The sequence below is a fragment of the Neomonachus schauinslandi genome, chromosome 6 (genome assembly GCF_002201575.2).
Source record: "Neomonachus schauinslandi chromosome 6, ASM220157v2, whole genome shotgun sequence".
Taxonomy (NCBI): Eukaryota; Metazoa; Chordata; class Mammalia; order Carnivora; family Phocidae; genus Neomonachus; species Neomonachus schauinslandi.
The window spans coordinates 128,760,264-128,781,250 of record NC_058408.1 but is presented as its reverse complement, the minus strand read 5'-3'; the positions used below and the strand labels follow the sequence as shown (position 1 = coordinate 128,781,250).

The 20,987-nt window shown below is 47.6% G+C and overlaps 1 protein-coding gene across 5 annotated transcripts in view; it reads right to left on the bottom strand.

Moving 5' to 3' along the window:
- Window positions 1-3,246: 3,246 nt before the first annotated feature.
- CNNM2 (cyclin and CBS domain divalent metal cation transport mediator 2) overlaps window positions 3,247-20,987 on the bottom strand; it is a 141,118-nt gene continuing 123,377 nt past the window's right edge. The window contains exons 5-9 of one of the 5 annotated variants that reach the window (XM_021699562.2): window positions 11,898-11,997; window positions 9,416-9,466; window positions 8,543-8,616; window positions 4,674-4,847; window positions 3,247-3,966 (exon numbers count right to left, since the gene is read on the bottom strand). In XM_021699562.2, the coding sequence (XP_021555237.1) occupies window positions 3,757-3,966; window positions 4,674-4,847; window positions 8,543-8,616; window positions 9,416-9,466; window positions 11,898-11,997 (609 nt within the window). In that variant the 3' untranslated portion in view covers window positions 3,247-3,756. Of the gene's footprint in view, window positions 3,967-4,673; window positions 4,859-7,422; window positions 7,436-8,542; window positions 8,617-9,243; window positions 9,289-9,415; window positions 9,467-11,897; window positions 11,998-20,987 lie in introns of all 5 variants that reach the window. The other 4 variants (XM_021699564.2, XM_021699563.2, XM_021699565.2 and 1 more) reach the window with 4 other exon arrangements.

Sequence of the window (20,987 nt, the reverse complement as noted above, 5' to 3'; positions counted from 1 at the left end):
AAGGCAGTCGCTTAACCAACTGAGCCACCCAGGCGCCCCTCTTCCTATTTCTGACCAGCTAGGACAAAGGCTCAATCGGCCAGGGTCGTCTCCTCAACCTGAGAGAATGTGAGGGCAGAAGTTCATGGTCCCTGCTTAGCCCAAATTCCTATTACTTCCATTCCTAGTGAAAATGCAGTTCTACTTGTGTCTACCACTATTTTCGTAGACTTGGAAAAGCTGGTCCTTTAGTCAGATGGTACTTGGGAGAGCACAGGTAAATCTATTCACAGTTAATGTTCCATATTCATGTGGAGTTCTGCATTCAACCTTTGCACAGAAGTTCCTTAAAATAACATTAGAAAATGGCAAGGTGCCCCCCCTTCCTCCCACATGGGGAAGCCAATCATGTCAGCATGGGCACCGAGCTCTTCCCTAAGTGAGGTGAGGAGGGAGGGTAGAACAGAGTTAAGTGGTGTGCCCTTTGAAATGCAAATCATGTAAGAACCAAGACTTAAACTAGTGGACTAGCACCCCAGTGTCCACCATACATACACATCTTAATGGTCTGTTTTCCTAGAAGTTTAAATATATGATTTTGGGCTTGCCTGATGAATATGGAACAGAGAGAAATAAAGGGAAAGAACCTGTAGGGCAGTAGGAAAAAAACCCCCCAAAAAACAAAACCCTCTCATTTATAAAGACAAAGCGGACTGTCCTGGGAACATCTGGCTACTAGGGATCCAGTTTCCGATGGAACCTCTGGGATGCTACAGTGGCCAGAAGCAGGAGGCGGCCCTGTCTGGTTCCACAGAGCCAGGGCTGGAAGCCACTGCAGACAGGCGCTGGGTCTGACAACGAGGGCTCCCGCAGCATTCAAGACCCCAGCACCTGGTCTGCGCCACAGCCCACTCCCCGCCACACTCACGAAGCCAGCAGCTCCAGGGGAGGATGATCTAGCCGCGGTGCAAGTCTAAGACCCGGCCGCTGCACACGGAGATCTCAGACGTTTGACGGTCTTTCTCCGCGGACTCCCTTTATAGACATCTAACTGCATAGAACTTCTAAGCCAAAATCATTGTGCTGCCCAGTGAAGCCACGAGCCAGCGTTTCTCCTTCAACAGCCTGCAGGTAGTTTCCAGAGGGAAAGTAGGGCCTGGGAGAAGAATCTGATCACTCAAGACAGTGAGTGTGATCCGAAGGGTCTTGAGCTTTCCCCAAAGCAGATGTAACTACAGCCGGGAATTATTTTTGATTCCCTGTTGTTAGAAAATATGAATAATCCAAGGTAAAGACTGGTGTGGAGAAAACAAATACAATCTCGGGAGGCTAAAATTTCACCCTCTCGGAGTAGGAGCCCGCATGGCAAAGCCGCCCCGGCCAGCAATGCTCCGCGGACGTCCCCAAAAGCTGCCACGCTGAGCGGGTATGATCGTGGTGAGAAGTCAAGGAGCCAGCAGCTGCCTCTCACAGAGCTTTAGGATTTCATAAAGGAACGGCGGGGCTCTGACAAAGACCCAACACATTAACGCTGCTTCTAGAAGCTCCTTCCAGAAGCAAGGCACCCTGAGACAGGCTACGTGTGGACAAGCAGATCGGCAGGGAGAGGCTGAGGCGGCAGAGATCCTGCAAGTCCGAGGAAGCACGGCCGGGCGGGCCGGGCTCCACCAAACCACCAGGAAGGCCAGCGCTGTCTGGGCCCGGAGTAGGAGTGTGCTTGGGGGGGGGGGGGGAACGCCCCTTGCAAGACCCAGGGTTCGTTTCCTTAGGGGGAACTCGTCTCTGCGCACCCTGGGGACAGTCCCAGTTCCCACACCACAAGGGGGCTGTGCTCAGCTCGATGCGTCTTAGAAACCGGGACCTTTTAACTTGGACGGATCTGTTTATAAAAGGGGATACTTGTGGGCCGGGGTCCCACTAACATTAAGCTACAGAGCCGCGGGGGCTCGCGGCAGGTTGGGTGCCAGCAGCAGCGTAGGGGGCGCCCCTGTGACCCTCACTAAGGGGCATGGCACCTGACGAGGAAGACCCTCCAGGACGGACACCCCGGAGGAAATACTGTGGTAAACGTGCCTGGGACACTGGAGCCACCAAACCGCTTTCCATGTTGCCGGTGACTCCCCAACCACAGCTCCCCTCGGCCCAGAGCCCAGGCCGGGGGACACGTTCCTACCTTGAGGAGGGAGAAGGAAACTGCCGCTTGGCCCGGGGCTTCCCTTCGACCAGTGCGACCCAGCGACTAGAGGCAGCGCGGAGTAGCAATCCTCCCCGCGCACCGCGGTCAGCGCGCGGCCCAGTCCTCGCGGACGAACGGACGTCGCCGACAGAACGCGCTATCCCTTGGGCTAACACTTAAAACAGATAAGATCGGTGAGAACTCGATCCCTCAAGACGTACCTCCTGACATTTTCACTGCACGTGATGAATTTGGTATTAAAGTAAGGCGGAGACACACACGAAATGGCCACGACACACATTTGGTTTCTGAATCCCTGTTTGGGGCCAAACCGACCCGGGGCTGGACAGGCAGCCTCTCCGGCGTGGGCCGCATCTGAGGCGGGAGGCGCAGAGGGCCTCGAGCGAGGACCACAGCCACTGCTGGGCCCCAGGAGCCCAGGGACAGAGGGGAAGAGGGACAGGGAGCTCCCTGGGAGGAGGAGGGGCGGGGCCGGCCGTCCCCAGAGTTCCCTCCTTTAAACACCTGGGTCTGGCAACGCCTTCTGGGCACAGCGCCCAGCGCGCCCGGGCGGCCCAGCTCCTTTCCGGACAATTACGTCATCCCGGTGGGAAGGGGAGGAGCTTCGACTCCACACCACGCGGTTACTCAAAGGCCCTCTGGAAGATTTCCATTTGGCATCTGTGTAGCAGCATCCTGGGTTAACGAGAGCAAGGACGGGGAGGCGGGTGGCGGCGCTCTGGAGGCTGGGGCGCTGGGCTGGGGAGGCGGCCTGGCTGGGCCGGAGAATCCAGGCTGGAGGAGGGCGCCATGAAGTCACCTTGCCTCTTGCCAATGATAAACCATGGGCTTCAAATTCATTAACATTCATTTTGGTGATAAAAATTCCTTAGAGTAGGAGCAAAAAATCACATTCCAAGCAAATGTTAAACCTTTCTGAGGGAAAGGGACACGGTTAAACATTAACTTAAAACAACACTGAGCTCACGGAGGCGACTGCAGGCCCCGCGCAGGCCCCGCCCCACAGTGGGACAGACCTGGCAGGTCTGCAATGCAGTTTTCTTCATTCATCCTTCAAGTTCCACAGCGACACCCGCTGGGCACGGAGGAGGCGCGCCCCGCCCGAGGAGGGCCGCGAAGGCCGAGGGAGGAGGAGCGAGTCCATTCGGTTCGGGTCACATCAGGGAGTCACGGCAGAGTTCACACAGAACAACGTAAAACTCTGCAAAAGACACTATTTAAAAACATGATCTCTTGGAAAAAAAAATAAAACCGCAACAATTTCCAACTTCATGCAGATTGAGGAAGGAGGAGAGTGAATAAAGATAAAAGGTACAACTGAAAAAATAAACATGATTCTATTTGGGTGGAAGAAGTTCATCTCCAAAATCTTGAATGCCATGCCCTAGCTGCTGATGTCACACCTCTAGTTTCTGCTCCTGCCCTCGCCATCCTCCGCTGCTGCTTCCGGGAAGGGGACAAAGTCTTTGGTCTCAGGATCTTGCAGGATGCAGCATGGCACACAAGCTCACACTAATGGGATTCACGGTCAGCTGGCCTGGGGCCTTGGGAGTGGGGGGTGAGGGTCGGCGGGGGGCGCCCTAGATGGCCCCTTCACTGTGCAGGCTGTGGTTGGCCTTGTTGTGTGTCACACAGTTCTGTTCATTGAGCAGGTTGGCGGTCTCGTCTGGCAACCCGTCGTGCAGCTCCGTAAGAGTCAATTCAATTTTAGTGTTTTCACTGTCTGAAGACTGAGGAGTTTTGTCCATCCGGGATGCCATCAAGGCATTTTGGTATTGCTGTCTTGAGATCTGGGGCCAGAAGATGGTACAGAAGACAAACCAAGAGAACGCTTATTTTTAGGTGTTCTTGTCCCGACACTGTATTACATGTTAGAGTCCCCCGAAAGGCCCGCATAGGTTTTTCTAGGAAAATATCATCCTCAAATATAAACTGAGCCACTTTTCAAGTTCAAGTGGACTCTGGCAAACAAGTCAGTTTTTACTGATATAAGCCATTTCCAAGTTTTCGTCTCAAAATTTCAGAGACTGGAAAATGGAGATAGGCTTCCATCAGCTGAAGCTGGCTCGTTCTTCGGTTCAAAAGACGTCTTTATTCCAGACTAAGAAAAGAACCCTGTCTCAGGGCAAAGGAGAAGCAGAGAGTTCTTCCCACCCCATCTCAGCAAGTCTTCAGGGTCTCCAATCTCAGCCCTTCGGGGACCACCCAGACTCACTAGAGCCACGAGCTCATGAGGACTTGCTGGAAAAGGTTTATTCTTTTTCTGTCTCCAGCTCTCACTCCTTGAGCGAGCCACCTCTGGCTCAGCAGCTCTTTTGCCCGAGCCAGGGAGAGACGGTCTCCCCGAGCCGGTGTCCCGGCCGGGCACAGGACCTGGAGGTGGGGCACCCAAACGACAATGGGAAAGCCCAGGGCCAGGGCCGGGGCGCAGGACAGCTTGCCGTGGCAGGTCACCTCCAGTGGCCGGGCCCAGCCAAACCACGCGCTCTTCTCTTACCTTCACAAACTGAAGGTCAGAAAGGGCTCGCACTGAGTAGTCAGGGATGTAGACTTGAAGGAACGAAGAGTTGAGCTGATTATTGCTGCTCCCCAGTGTCGGCGTCACGGCGTCAATCCGGTCACTTCGGCTCAGAGAGTCTGAGTGGTTCAAGCCACAGGGGCGAGGAGGCGACTTGTTTTCACCTAGAAAAGGAAAAGCAAACCCCAGAACCTTTTAAGTGAGGTACATAGAACCAACAGAGTCAGCTCTTTATTTTCTAAATAATAAAAAGTAGTAATAGACCAGTTCGGATGCCTGAGCGTCGTACAGCTCACCAACTAGAGGACCCCCCCCCCCAACCCGGCGTCAGCAAAGGGTCCGTTCAGTTCCCCTGCTCGGCCCTGTTCATGCGCACACAGTCCTTCCCCAGGTTCTGACCGCACCTGGGCCAGGAGCATCCCCGAGTGCCGTGAAATGCACAGAAGCTCCCAGAGAGAAAACATGGGGCGTGGGAGGGCAGCACTTTGTTATTTTGCCAGAAGCAAAAGCAAAGTACTCTTGAGAATGTTTGTAAATCAATATGTGTTTTTTTCAGTTTGTTTCTCTTTTTTATTTTTTTTCAGTATGTGTTTTAAAGGGATCCAAAGAGTTCTGTCTGCTCATACCATACCATATCCCCCAGCTGAACCTATTATCTTTGTCTCTGACCCCAGTAAAATCCCCATCAGGCAGCCAAAGTGTGTCTCAGTGTTTCAGGAACACTAGAAGACACCAAACTCTTAAAAGGCTTAAGGGACCGTAGGTGCTGCGGGAGTCTTTGAGGAGATGGACAGTATTCGTTCGTTAAATCAAAGTGAAAGGAAATTCAGTGAGTTTAGTGTTGTTGCTCTCAAAAGCAAGGTGACTGTAGCTTCTAACGTACATTTTGTTGAAAATAAAACCCACCCTCACTCTCACCAAAGCTTCCTCCATTTTTGCTTTTCCAATCAAATCTATTCCACAAATATTAAAGTGGGTGTTCACACCGGACAGGCCCTGACCTGCGTTAATGTCACAGGACTGGAGGGGACCAATTCTGATGGAGATGAGGCTGGTCCGTCTTTGCAGCATGCCCCTGACAGATACTTCCACAGAGGAGCTGGCCCTCGGCTGGTCCTGCCCTTCGATTCATCCACATCTGCCATCGCGCCCATCAAAATCCACCCCCTCAGACTGACGTGGCAGTCTCTCCCTCCACTCTGTAGAGCTCCACTGAGGGACCGCCACTCCTCTGCTACTTGAAAGAGCCCTGAAAAGTCTGAAGATAGTTGTGTTCTCCTTCAGCCTCTTCTCATCCAGCTTCGACATCCTTCGCATCACGTTTTGTCACCCCTTACCCCGTCCTGACCACCCTCTGAGATTCCTTCAACTCAGTAAATGTCCCTCTTAAAATATGACAACCAGAACAAACCGTGGTAAGTACTCAGTGAACCTCAAATGGCCAGTTCCCTTTCTCCTGAAACTGTCAAGCACAACTTCCCCTATAATTCTGTCAGATTTTCTGTTGTTCAGAATTAAACTCAGAGTAGCCATTCCTCTGGTTGCTTCTACTTTTCTTCTGACAGAACAAGGCAAATGAGTAATCTATCACCTTTTCTCTTCAGCAGAAGGGAACTTTGGTCAGATGACCCAACTCTGCTAAGTCTCAGATTCCCTGTCTACCTGTAGAAGGTGGGTAATAGTTCCCGGCCTCGTAAAGTCTGATGAGGATTCCAAAGGAGGTAATGTACAAAGTGCTTGGCACAGCACCTGACACCTAATAAATACCCCAGCAATAAGCCTAGTTAACATTATTCTATTTCCTGTTTGCCTCATCCCCCACCTGTCCGCCAGGTGCCCAACCTCAGGTCCGAGCCTTTCTGTACTTGTGCGAGGATCACCCGGGCTGACAGATGGAATTGTTCTTTTGGAAACGAGGGATCCCACTGTATCCCTGGGCTTTAGCCCCAAATCACATCACCATTTCTATAGACGGTGTTTACGTCTGTATGCTATAATTTAAAAGTTAAAAAACCAAAACGTTCACTCTGCTTCCTGATCAGACTGTGCGTCGGCAGGCAGACGTCAGAGGCCCTACTTCTGAGTCTCCTTTCCTCCTCAAGAGGATTACAGGGCAATTTCTCTGGTTTCCCCAAGGTATCTAAACCCCTAGTCCATTTCCTCTCATCTCTTTTTGTGAGATGAGCCCTTGCCTTTGCCAGGAACCCACTGCCTGGCGTCCCGGCTGCCGTGTGGGAAAGCAGACTCTGTTTTCCAGAACCCCTTCTGCAGCAGCGAGTGTGACAGGGACCCAGCACAACCAGCCTTTCGTGGACGTGCAGTGAGACAGGAGTATTCACACCAAGGAGAATAAAGACTTTAAGTGGCCAGCCCCCAGTTCAGGTCACATTTTGTGGCCAAATTTATGTGCCAAATTTTTATAATAATTATGATAATTAATTAATTCCTCTTATGCCTTCTCAGCATTGTTTTTTTCCGCTCTTCAGTCATCTCACCTAGGAATTCTTTCTTTTTAGGAGTAAGCCAGAAAGGTACTGTAAAGAAACACTCCCAGCCTCCTCCATCAGAGCCACAAAGCACCTTTTGGAATAGGCTGGAAATCACTGGTTTAGTTCAACCTCCACTTATTTGGTATCAAATTACTATAATGCCAGCATCCTGAAGGCCTGCACCCACAAAATGGTGTTTTGTTTTGTTTTTTAATTATACAGGAACAGATAGAGTGGACACGGCTCAGAAATCTCTAAGTTCCATGGGAAAAGTAAAATACAAATGACATTTTGTGAGCTTCATCCAAAAGTCACTTTTTTTTTTAAAAGTCACTCTTGTTCAGCACTTGTGGTATTTTAAATAGGTAGCAGATGCTGGCAAACAAAATGGGGAGAAAACACACAAACATATATACTGACACACAAATACATATTTCTGTGCATATGTATGTATGTTGTGTGCACAGGTATGTTTATTCCGCCGGCTGGTTTGAGTCAAACAGTCCTATAAATAAGATCTTATCCCCACACACCCCAAGCTTTTTCAGAGCAAAGACCTGAGGGAACATTAGCTTCTTTCTAGGACAAGTATTGCCTCCTTTACTAAATATCAGCATTTGAGAGTTTTGCTGAACTTCGATTAGGAAACGCCAATTTCATCAGATTTTAAGATATAAGCTGTGTGGAATGAAATAAATACAGAAAAACTATACTCCCAAAAGCTCAGCAATTTTAATTAAAGAAAGATTAAACCTCTGCCTTTCTTTTTAGCTGCTGGACGTATTAGGCAGGCATGACCGAACTCTCCTGCAGGGCAGGCAGCCGGGGAGGAATGTGCACAGCACTCGTTCAAAACAGAGAAGGAGACAGGACAAGCAGGGCCACCTGCCTGTTGGAGGCGGGGACGCACGTGCCCTGTTCGTGTGGCTGCTGGGACAAGGACCAAAGCAACAGAACTGAGAACGCTGGGGCCTCTGCAAACTCCACACGCCCTGACTTTGCTGAGGTCAAAGAACCAAGAGCAGCCCCCTTGTGCTGCCCTGAAAGCCCAAGGTCAGCAGTGTGGGTGGGCCAGGCAGGGAGCAGTGATGACCCAGGCCGGCACCGCGCTCGCTTTCTGCGGGTCAGCAGTGCTCCCGCCCACACACCGCCTGCCAGGCTCCTGAACCCTTCCCATGGCTGCTGTGGGCTTCTCCATTCCTGGACAGCTCACTACCGTGTCTGGACACGTGGAGAGTTCGAGACCTCCAAGAAAAACTGCCAACAGCCTCGACCACATAAAGGGAACCGATCTGGCCGGCCAGGCTTTGGCGGGGTGTCAAGGGAAGCAACAGGAAGAATTACGAAAAGGAAACATGCAGAGTTACCTGGAGAACCTGCTGCTAACAACTCTGTTCTGCTGACAACAAAGGTACGAGACAGGGACAAAGGAACTGAAAAATGGAGAAAAACAGGGTGAGACCATATCAAAAGGCAAGAAAGGAGATCTCTGCACTCAGGGGACAGGAGTGGATACCGGTTCTACTAATATGAGCATTCAATTCCAGAAACGCAAAAGCCTATATGATATTATGGAAATTTAAAAAGGAACACACACTGCTTTCCAGGAAGAGTAATACAGGGAGGCTGAAATCAGAAAAAAATCCTCTTCAAATGCTTCTCTACTAACCTAGAAATCTCTTAAGCCATTAATACTCTATTGGGGCTTATAGCTCAAAATGTGCTCTTCTTAAGGATTTAAATCACAACGAGCCACACAAAAGGGGGACTCAATTAATCAACTGACCCAAGAGCATGACCCAAGCTGCCCACGCCAACAGGGCCGATCGTGTCCCTCCCTGTGGCAAAGCAGTTAGTTATTCACTTCACAGACATCCTTAGTCTCGTAATTTTGACCTGATATTTTGAATTGTTTTGGAATACTCTGAAAGTTCAAAGTATTAAAGGACAGTAAATAAAGAACATTAGGCACAGGTCTCCTGGGAATGTCAGACCAAAGTCATCCTCATCACTGCTACCCAGAGAGCTACAGGTCCGTCTGATTGAAAAGTCCAGTCAACACTGCTCTCCCTGGCAGGAGTCCTATTTCTTGGGCAGGGTTTTGTCTTGGTTTTTGGGTTTTTTTGGTTATTTTTTATTTTTTCTTATTTTTTTAAAAAAGATTTGAGAGAGAGAGAAAGAGAGAAAGCACGAGCTGGGGGGCGGAGGGAAAGGGAGAAGCAGACTCCCCACTAAGCAGGGAGCCCGATGCGGGGCTCGATCCCAGGACCCTGAGATCATGACCTAAGCTGAAAGCAGACGCTTAACTGACTGAGCCACCCAGGCGCCCCTCTGTTTTTTGTTTTTAAATTGCAGTATAATTGACACGCAATTGGGCAGGTCTTGAAACTGATTACTGTAGGATTTTTCTAGGCAATCAATATTAAGAAATAGAAATATTATCTTGAGATTAGGACACCAACTGTATCTCTCAATGAATATACAAAATCCCAAATCCTACTTGTCAAGTAAAGTACTGGGCTTTGTAATAAGTAAGATGCTATTAATGAGGGGTGCCTGGGTGGCTCAGTCGTTGAGCGTCTGCCTTCGGCTCATGTTATGATCTCAGGGTCCTGGGATGGAGCCCCACATCGGGCTCCCTGCTCAGCGAGGAGCTTGTTTCTCCCTCTCCCACTCCCCCTGCTGGTGTTCCCTCTCTCAGTGTGTCTCTCTCTGTCAAATAAATAAAATCTTTAAAAAAAAAAAAAAAAAGATGCTATTAATGAGATCTCCTTCCTTCCTTCCTGGCATTTCCCAATGAGGCCAGGCTGCTGCAGTCCCACAGGCTTGCTCTATGGGAGGCCTGCTCCTCAACTCCTTTTCTGAATAGGATTTGCCTTTACATGAACCCACAGTTCATATAAATCGGGCTAATGTTTAGGTTTCAAGAATCAGTGATTGGTACGATTGTATCCTTACTCTTGTAACTTTCTTTTCAAAGCCACCTTCTGAATCTGACTCTGCTAACCTGGGGCTAATTCGAGGCTGGCTGCCCAACAGCAGTCACAAGGTCAACACCCAGCTCTCACACCAACATTTCCTCTGTGCTCTCAAGCTTACAAAGCACTCGCATGGATAAGTATCATCACATTCTATTCTTCTAACAATCACACGAGGTAACCTTATTATGTCCTTTTAATAAGGAGGAAACCAAGACCTTTCTCAAAGGCAGCCCACCATATGCAGTGAAACTGCAGCTGTGGCCCAGGGCCTCCCAGACTAGTTAGGAACCTCCCTGCCTCCTCGGGAGCATCGAGAGCGGACCACCTTCAAGTTTATAGCAGTCACAATTAAGTGGGGGTAGACAGGCCCATGTTCACACTGGTGTTAGTCCGCATTGGCAATGGGGAGGCTGGCCGACATGGCTGAAAACCCCACAGCAGGATACTGAGAAGATGCGTCTGGGGCAGGGGAGGCTGAGGTGTGTGAAGAGAATCCTGAACATTTCCTTGGCTTCCTAACTGTAGTAACATCTTTGGGTGCCCGGGACAGTGTGTGGCGCGGCAGATGAAGACTAAGGTCACAAAAACAGATGGGTCTGGAGGTATCCCCTCCCCTTTTGAGACTGGTTTCCAGAAGCGGCCTAGGTTGTTTTAGGATGGGCTACTTTGAAGTTTGGGGTTTGTAAGTTTCCTAGCACAGCATGTCATTTGGCTCTGCGGCCACAAGGTGGCACTGCAGCACCTCTGTTTACCTGTCGACCCTGGTCACAAACACTGCAAAGCAAGCTATCTGTGCTCCGTGTTCCTACCAGATACCACCTGCCGGCATCTGGGGCTCAGAACAGCGAGCCGACACCTAGGGCACAGCCGTCCTTAGCTGGCAGACTCACCTGACCAGCTGCCTAGACAAGAAGAGCTGGCTATCGGCAATAAATATCTATTAACAACCTCGTTCATCCTCAGGACAATGCAAATTTAAAAACCTCCAGGACAGTGGACATTTAAAAGACTCGACAACATCTAGCGGTGGGTGTCGAGCCACTGTAACCCCCGTCAGCAGAGGCAGGGGGGGTGCACCGCCCCGGCCACCGAGGCAGGCGGCAGGGCCGGGAGCCCCGGGCGCCGCTCCCACACACACACCCAGCAGAGACGCACGCACGCTCGCCGAAGACGTGCGCCAGGGCGACGTGCGCAGCCACACAACGCATGGCAGCCCCCAGCAGGACACGACCCCCGTGTCCACCAGCAGCGAACAAAGTACACTGCTGTGTATTCACACAATGCAACACTGCACAGCAATGAGAAGGTCCGAGCACACACGGCAATAGTGATGAATGTGACAAGGACAACACTGGGTGGGAGGAGCCAGACTTGAGAGAATACATCCCGTGTCAGCCCATTTATACCAAGTTCAAAAACAGGCAAAACTAGTCTACGCTTAGAAGTCAAGGCAGCAGTCTGGGGGACAGTGACAGAGTGTGGTGCCAGTGGGGTCGGTGACATCTGTCTCTTGAACTGGGTGCCACCTCACACGGGAGCCTTGGCTGTGTGAAAGTTCATGGGGGCACAGGCTTATGATTTGGGCGGGTGGGGGGGTTCTGGTATACATGATATGCTTCAATAAAAAGGTCAAGACCTAGATAAACAGGGCTAGCTGGCCGGTACAGAAAGGTGACCGTGGAAGGGCGCTCTGTCCTAAAACCCAGCCCTGCCCCGACAGGCGGAGGAGGGACGCTCACCTGGAGAGGCTGTGAGAGCCATCACACCGTAGTAGGAGAAAGCACTGGCTTCGAATTTCATACCTTCCTTCCCAGCTTCTACTTCCACTTTCCCCTGTGAGAAGAAAAGGGGAGCATTTTCAGTCTAGTTACACCAATCCCTCAGCAAGCTCTGTGCAAGATCTGTCCTCCCTGAGATTTTTGTCTAAATTCCTCTCCCAATCATCCCCGGGAAGGAAAGCCTCGCATGCTCTTTCCCACTTAGCAGAGAGGGTTAATTCATCTTAAACATGGAAACTGGATTTGGGCTGGAGATGCAGAGATGACCATGAACGTGTGAGGTTTAATTTCTGTGAGTCCACTTAGTATTTTCCCAGCATCCCTAGTTTGTGCATGGATTCTTCGGGAACCCTCCAGTAATAAAAAGATGGTGCTCTCGCCCCATCAGTGGGGCAAACACAGGGGAAGACATGGTCTGGCAGGAGGCCAAGCTGGAGCAGCACCAGGGTTAAGGGTTAACACGGTTCATGGCCATGGACTACACGGGCTCCAGGGACCGAACTCACTCTGGTCTCGCTAACACAGCATCCTGTGTCTGCAGGCGGGGCCCCTTGTCACCCAGACCCCCCACGGGCACCGCAACACCTCTGAACTTCCTCCTCAATCTTGCAAAAGCACCTTAGCAAGTCTCCTTACATCAGGACAAAACCTCTCCCTGAAGTCCTCCCTCCCCTTCTCTTCCTCTAACTTGTCCACAGCTTCACACATCAGTTCCTGCGGGACTGCAGATGCCTCGTTCACCCTGCTACCCTGAGGGTCCACCGCGATCCCCGCACGGGAGGTGCCCAGCATGCGTTTTCCAGGCAACTGGAATATCCTAGTCAGTGAGCTCCACTTCTGGATTCCCCAGCCGAGCGCCAGACAGCTCCTGGTCACCATACTAGAGCTGCCTCTCCAGTGAAAGGTACCTTTGTGGTACATCCTTTACGACAGGAAAAGAAAAATGACGGTACCACTCATTGAAGGGGAACTGTGCGAACAAGTCAGTGCTTTCTTAATTCACTTAAGTGCTCATAACTCCATGAAGCAGACACAATACTACCCCCCCCCTTACAAGTCAGGACAGGGGCTCAGAAGGATTAAATAAGCGAAGAACAAGCTCTTGGCCAACAAGCTCGCGACACCGCCCACTAACACAACAATTATTTTCATCATTCCCTATTGTCATATACTACATTCCCAGTTAGGGAAGGCTTTCCTCCAATCACTTCTTCAGAAAATCATCTACTGTCTCTCTTTTAGGTTTCCCTTCACTCAAAATAGCAGTATGATCACTTCCCAACCAACTCTCTTGCTCTAAGAAAGGAGCTGACCCCCCCCCCCATGTAAAACCGCCCTGCCAACAAGCGGGGGTCGGGAGCCCTGAGCGCACAGCACGCAGGGCCCCAGAGAGGCCGTGGGGTCCGGGTGAAGAGCGCCCTTGCCACCCGTGAGTTTCCACCGGGCGCGACAGACGGGAGCAGGCGCAAGACCTATGGGACGGGGCGGTCAACAAAAAGTCTCCCTGAGGAAAAACGGCCAGAATCTAAGGGAATCAGAGAAAAAAATTACTTCCTGTTCTTCTACACATTTTGTACAGGAAGGAAAATCTAAGGAGGAGGATTTGAGCCAAGAGAAGGGAGGGCAGGTCAGAGGTGGGAGACAGCAGACAGCCAGGCTCTCTGGGTTTGCGCGGGAAGGCGGGGGAGAAGTGGCTGGAAGAGCATCTGGAGAGCCGGGGAGACTGCGGGGCTCCTGGGGGGACGGACCAGTGGGGCCCGTGCTCGCACACAGCGGCTCGGCTCCTGGAAGATGAGGAACCACAGGGCTGGAAGAAGGGGGCTAGGGGAGAAGCTGTGGGTAAGGGATCCACCCAGTTTGGTGAAAGCAAAAGGGAGAAGGAAGTGTAAGGGGGAGAGGGGCAGTCACAAATCATGGCAGAAGTTTGCTCCAAGTGACCAGAAGACGGGCACCATGAGCACGGATAGAAACACTGGAAAGGCTCTGCTGCATCAGTGCTGGGGACAGGAGGGGACAGGACACTCTCCCTTCCAGAAGAGTCCATCAAGAAAGGGTCCATCAAGAAAGGCTGAAGCGGAAGAGTGAGGGTTAGGAGGAAGGTCAGGATGGAGATGGAGATGGCGGGGGGCACGGGGGGGAGGAGAATAGAGGGAGAAGAGGCGGTCGCTAAGGGAGCAAAAGCCGGAAGCTGGTAGGAAAGAACAGACGAAGGGCAGTGACCAGCTTCAGAGGCAGGATCCCTTAAGAGAGGAGGGAAAGAAGAGGACAGGTAGGGACATAATACTCGGAGACTCCGGTGAACAATAAAACCAAGCTCCGGATGGTACAGATCTTGGCAGGTACTTATCCATTTCTTCCTGCACTAACCCTTGACCTTGTGTCAGGTAGTTCATATATACGTATGTGGCTGTCTCTGTAGTCGTAAGCTCAACCGCGGCTGCAGGACCATCTTGTAACCTGAATTTCTATGGAGAAAATCAAGAGGAAGCATCAAATGCAACAGAGCCTCATCACGACTTCCATCTTTATGGGTCTCCAGTGGATCTGGATCATTTGTTTTACAAGCTCCAAGGCCTTTTGTATTCTGTGTCCCTGCAGATGGGTGGCCGTTCACAATTCTTTATAATTTTCACCGGAACCAGCAGGGTAATAGGCACTCCCCAAAAGACTGTAGATAACAATACGGGGTGCCTCTTGGGAAGGAGCTTTTCCCGGGGGCAGTACACACACCACAGGTATGCCCGGAACCCTGGCCAAGTCAGCTCAAAGGCAGAGGATCCCCAATTCTTGCTGTGTACTGGAAACACCTGGGGATTTAAAAAAACAAACAAAAAAAACATGATGTCTGGCTCCCACTCCCAGGCATTCTGATTTAACTCGTATGGGTGCAGCCTGGGCAGTAGGATTTTAATAAAGCTCTCCAGCTGATTCTAGCACGTAGCAGGTTTGGGAATCATTGCTACAAGGCTCTGTTTGTGAACATGGCCCCAGCTCCGGAGCCTCTGCGTACCCTAGTCGCTCAGGAAACTCCCCCGTAGTCATGGTGGCTGTCTGCGAACTGAACAAGGACAGCCGCACAAAGACTCAAAGCTCTGGATCCTAGCCATCTTAGTTCATCTCTCTGCCCTCTGGGACGCGCCTGCAGGTTGGGGAGGCTCAGCCATCTCCTGCGGCCCACCAACCTGACACCAACCAGGCTACGAGGTGGTCCACGGGGTCCCTGGTTCCTCGTGTGTGGATGACCAGAACTAGTAAAATACACCTCCAGCCTCAGAGACAGCAGTGCTGAATTTTTATTTCATACAGATTATTTTTAAAAACGCAACCATCTACTCTAACCACCATTTTGCTTCAGACCAGACATCTTCACCCCCAAAATACAGAAAATATATAATTTCAGAACAGACAGGTCTTTAAACTGAATATATGTAATTTTATGAAGATCTCACTGCAGCTGTCTTTATTTTTCTCACTTTGTCTCAAACGGGTGAGAACTTTGTCAAGCATCAGCACGAAGGAACCACCGTGCCAGACACATTTTCCTTCATTTATAAAACGTGCAACGGACTAAAGGATCCCCTGGTTCTTTTGATTCTAGCTTTATAGGATTCTACAATTCCATGCTTTGAAAACTGCCCATCCCTGTACTCCTCACTACAGAAGTGAAGCTTTTCTGGCAGGCCGGTTTTAGAAACATCCAGCAAACATTTTTTATTCCTGTACGTGTATCAATGGCTCCCCAAAATGACCATTTCCAAAGAGACCTACCAGTACACAAATCGAAGCCGCCCCCATGAGGAAAGGGCCTGCCTGGCCTCACAACCAATCAGGTGTCCTTAGATAAGGACTTTTTCTGTGTAAGGAGCTAAATACCAACTTCTGAAACATGCACAAATTTACTCTATACTCTAGCATTAGCACACATACACACACACACAAATCAGCACAGCTCATGACGGGCTCCCAAAGGGAGAGCTCGGACGTCATGTTTAAGCTGACAAAAGAGAAGGAAGGTCTCCCTGTCTCAGGCAAAGTTGGCTTCCCAAGTAAAGTTATCATCACAAGCACCCTAACCTTTCTTTGAAAGAAGGTTATTAGGGAACTCTCCTCAAAGCTCCTAAGCATCCAGAAAGTGCTCAAAGCAGTCTTGTGCTGTACCTGGCCACAAGGTGGGAACCTGGGCTAGCCTCATTGGCACCAACAAGATCAAGTGGTCAGCGAATGGCGCAGACTCAGGGAGACCAAAACTCTCTCAGGCCCCACATGCCGAGCATCAGTGCAGTCTCCTGCTCACCTTTGGGTTCTTTTTAATTTTTTTAAATATCACCATCACAGAGTATTCCGTGGGGCTTGACACCTGAAAGGAGGTAACTGAATCCCAGTGGCGTGAACCCCAGCTGAAGTTCACCAGCACTGCCCCGTAAGAGGGGAAGCATGACCCAAAGAGGGTCCGTTCTGTGGCTCAAACGTTCCCTAGCAATTGTTTTCCCTGGAGTCCGGAGATGTAGTCTTGGGATGGCAAGTTCCCTTCATGAATATTTAAATTTTTAAAAAACTTTTGATGGTCAAAAGTTAATGCACACATATTTTGGACCATCTGGTTGACCATCTTCTAACCAAATGCCACCACCAGAGGTCAGCGCCAGTGCCTTGGGGCTCACAATTGCATGGTAAAGTTGTTCTTACTACCTGAATCATCATGGCTAAGGCTTGCTGCTCAATCAACTGGGAGCTTGTAAGAAATAAGCAGCACTTCAGACGTCACCCCAGTCCTACGGAATCCACAAGTGATGTGCGTGAAAGTGTGAGGAGCACTGAAGTGGAGAGAAAGGGACAGAAGAGGACCAAACATCACTAACCCAGTCACACCCAGCGGAGGCCAAATAACAGCACAGCATCCTGCACAAACATTCAAAGGAATCCAAACTGAACCAAGGGCTGAAGAAGGGTCAGTCATGGCTGGGCACACGGAGACCCAAATGTGCTGAGTGCAAAAGAGCCTGCACCAGAGCCCCTGCCTTACTGGGACCAGCGGTACTTTCCCAGCAGCCAAACAATGTCACTGACACATTTAAAATATTAATTACAAGTCTGTTTTGGTTTATACAAATTCTAACTCAAGGAGCGCAAAAGGAGCTTATACCTAGTTTTTATTTACACATATCTAAGTATAATTTGTTAAAAATAGGGTCAACCCTGGGTATCCGAGTAATTTTTTTTTTCTTCAAAATGGGTGCTATCTGTACTTGACTCGGGACTAAAGATCATTCGCTGGGACACACAGACCCTACAACTCAAAAATCCTCAAGAAAGCTTTGATATTGAAGGCTTAAAGTCCTCTTCCAATAACAGGTGAAATGGTTCTAAGTAATGTCAAGGGATGTGTAAGCTCCAAGATGCTACCTGCCACCCCGACAAAGGAACAGATTTCACTCTACAGGGAAAACCCCTTCTGAAGCCCTGTCAGAGGCCCTGAAGAGAGACGTGAGTGGGACAGCTGAACAACAACAAAAATCTGAGGCATGAAATCAAGCAGAAAAATTAACACCAGAAAAAAAAAAAAAAAAGTGTTCCTCTTATTGATTCTGTAATTGGCAAAGAAAAGAGTTATTTGTTTTCCTAGTATTCTTTATATTTCGTATTTTTTCAAAAAAATCAATCTGGTTATGTGATGTGAAGGAGCAATTATATATATATATGATACATATATATATAATTCCAAAAAAATATATATGTATTTTTTGCTTTAGATATTTTACTCCCCAAAGGACCAACAAATCCTTCACTGTAAAATACCAACTCTGTGAATTAGAAAAACGGTTTATAGTAGTTAGAATTATTGTACACACACTCTTGATATTTTTCTATGTGCTTTCCACTTCTTTCATGACTAAATGATGGTCTCATCATGTGATTAATATAAGTGGTTGAGACATATGAACTACTACTACTTTATAATTAACAAATTTGCTATAAATATGTTTGCATAGATAACTTCAGCAAATAATTTCTTTAGATGCATGTGTATGAGGGATTGTATGTATGTATTCCAAAAAGGAGGCTGTCAGTTTAAGGATATGACTGATTTTGCAGCACTTTTTCTTTTCTTTCTTTAAGATTTTATTTATTTGACAGAGACACAGAGAGAGAGGGAACACAAGCAGGGGGAGTGGGAGAGGGAGAGGGAGAAGCAGGCTTCCTGCTGAGCAGGGAGCCTGATGCGGGGCTCGATCCCAGGACCCTGAGATCATGACCTGAGCGGAAGGCAGACACTTAACGACTGAGCCACCCAGGTGCCCCACCAGCACTTTTTCTTTTTTGTTCACTATTCACCATGGATTTTTACAAAGATTTTTTTTGTTTGTTTTCTAAAATAAAAAAATGGATGCTTAATTTTGTCAGTTGCCTTTCTGGTATCTATTGATAGGAGCATTAGGATTTTTTTTTTTTTCTTCACCCCTTTCCTAATTAACATGGCATATTTTGGTTTTGTTGTTCTTAAACTAGTCCTGCATTCCTAAAGAAACCTAATTTAGTCAGTCACAGTGATTAACTCTTCGGGGACGTTGCTGTTCTCTAACTGCTACCTTTTTAGTTAGGAAATCTGACGATCATACCATCTTGGCCCATTTGTACTATACAGAAAATGAGCTCCTCCAAGTTTCAATTTTTTTCCAAGTGATTTCTTTGAATATAGCTGTTTTAAAGGACAAGAGAGAACTTCTTGTTTTGTTGTTTTTCTCTTTTATCACATGGATTACATCAGTGGAAAACTGATTTTGCTAATCTTTTAAAAGAACCAAATCTTGATTTTATTTATGGGCTTTAAGGCTTTCTCATTAACATTTCTTTCATGACTATCTTTATTATTTAATTTATTCTTTTTGGTTTGTTGCTGTGTTCTTTTTCTAGATAATTACAGATTTTTTTTCCTTATTTTAGTACTCAGAATAAAATTTCTTAAAACTTTGACATACAGCATATAAGGTATTATTTAATAATGTCTTTCATGATGTTTTCTGTATTTTATGATATTCTATATATTTTCACTCTAATTCAGTTGCTACTTAGGGCTTATCAGCTTGATGTTAATTATATTTTCAACATTTCTTTAAATAGGTAATACGTGCACCTGGTAAGAAATTCAAATTCAAAGGGAGAAGTCTCCCTTCTACCCTACTCCCAGTCCTCCAAGTCTCCCTCCTTAGAGGCAACCACCTGTGACTAGACTCTTGAGTAACCTTCAGAGAGATTCATGTATATACAGATGCACATGAAACACATGGGAATACATTATAATGCCCTGTTCTGAGCCTTACGTATAAGCCTTTGTAAAAGAATTGGTCACCATTTAAAAATGGCTTAGTACTCTTCAATTATGTATTTTTAGGTCCAATTTTATTTCATTATGATCTATACAGGTGGTTCTAGAAATTTCTACCTTTCTGAGTTTAGAACTTATATATGACATAGCAAATCATCAACTTTATCAAAGTACATAAAACTTTTTAAAAAGTGTATTTTCCTGGCTTTATATTTAATTTTCTCCAAATTCCTGTTAATTGTATTAGTCAAGTTAAAACACTTTTTTCTTGGTATGCTTACTCTTTTATGATGGTGGAAATTATTTTCCACCAAAATTATATTCCTATCCATTTCCATGGATACACACATCCATGAGTACTCGGTAGGTCCTACAATTTACATGAGTCCAGCAAGGTCCCAATTATCGAAAGGATAATTAAGGAGGTCCTTTTTATTTGAAAACAACTCAGTAAAAAGCAGGATGTATGTGTTTTGTTATTTCAGACATGTCGAGCCAATAAACTTTTCTTTCAGTGTTTATTGTGCTTTTATCACTGTCCTTATTGATTCTCCCCCAATACATCTTAGTTTAAAAAAATCTACTTTTTCAGATAAAACTTTAGGTCGTAGCCTTTTTATACTTAAGGAGTGGGAAGTATGTGCCCAGTAACTTACAGAATAATTCTTTTAAGCTTAAATGGTTCACTGCTTTGAATAAATTAGACTTTACTTCATTTAAACTCAGAGCGATGGGTTTCTATGTATAATTACATTCCAAACATCAATGACTTAATAGAAGAGTTTTTTCTAGTGTCTGCGGATGGAGGGCAGCTCACTGGCTCCGGGGCCAGGAACGGAAGGCAGATACTGAAGCTTGCTTCCGATTTAATGCTCTAGCATGCAGAGGAACATGCCCAATAACCTGGCACCAGTTTCCAAAGTTGGGCTAGGGACATTTCAGAGTGGAATATATTTTGTAAAAGGTGACAGCTGTGCTAGATTAACAGGGGTCATGGTATTTCATTTTCTTATACTCCGGGTACCTCACTCAGGTAATTGGCTCGCCGACAAGAACCTAATTTTCCCTGAACTCCATAGTTTAAACCCCTCCATAAATCCTCTTAATCCAACACATACACTATTTACAAAAACCCCCATGATATCATCAGTTCCACAATTAAAAAAAAAAAAAAGGTCACATTTATATAAATACTTAACATGAGGTAGGTATTCAAATACAGGTAACACACAAATGCCTTACCCAAACTATCTTTAAAGATTTAATTGTAAATGAACGGGGAGTATGGAGTATGAAGTCCCTCTTCCATAAAATCTATTTTTAGATCTTTCAACCAGGAAATGGCTTTGTTATTCCCCCACAGAGCATTCCTGAATCACAGCTTCATACAGACTAACTACATAAAAATCGACAACTGAAAGATACATAGTTTCTAATATGACTCCTGAAATTCACCATGTCCGTCCTCAAAGTCCTCCTTTAAACAAAGCGTAATCCAAAATTTAGCGTAATTCAGTTTCTCTAGGTTTAAGGAATATTCGCATCCAGCTTTTAGAAGCACACGTCTTATTCCCTCGCTGCAGTACATAAACTCCCTACAGCACCCTCAGAGGTGCAAGTGTGTCTATCTCCAGAGAAAAAGAAAAACACAGTTCAGGGTTGAATGAGACTAAGGCTAATAGAAGAATCAACATATTGAATTAGAAAACCTGCAAAGAGAT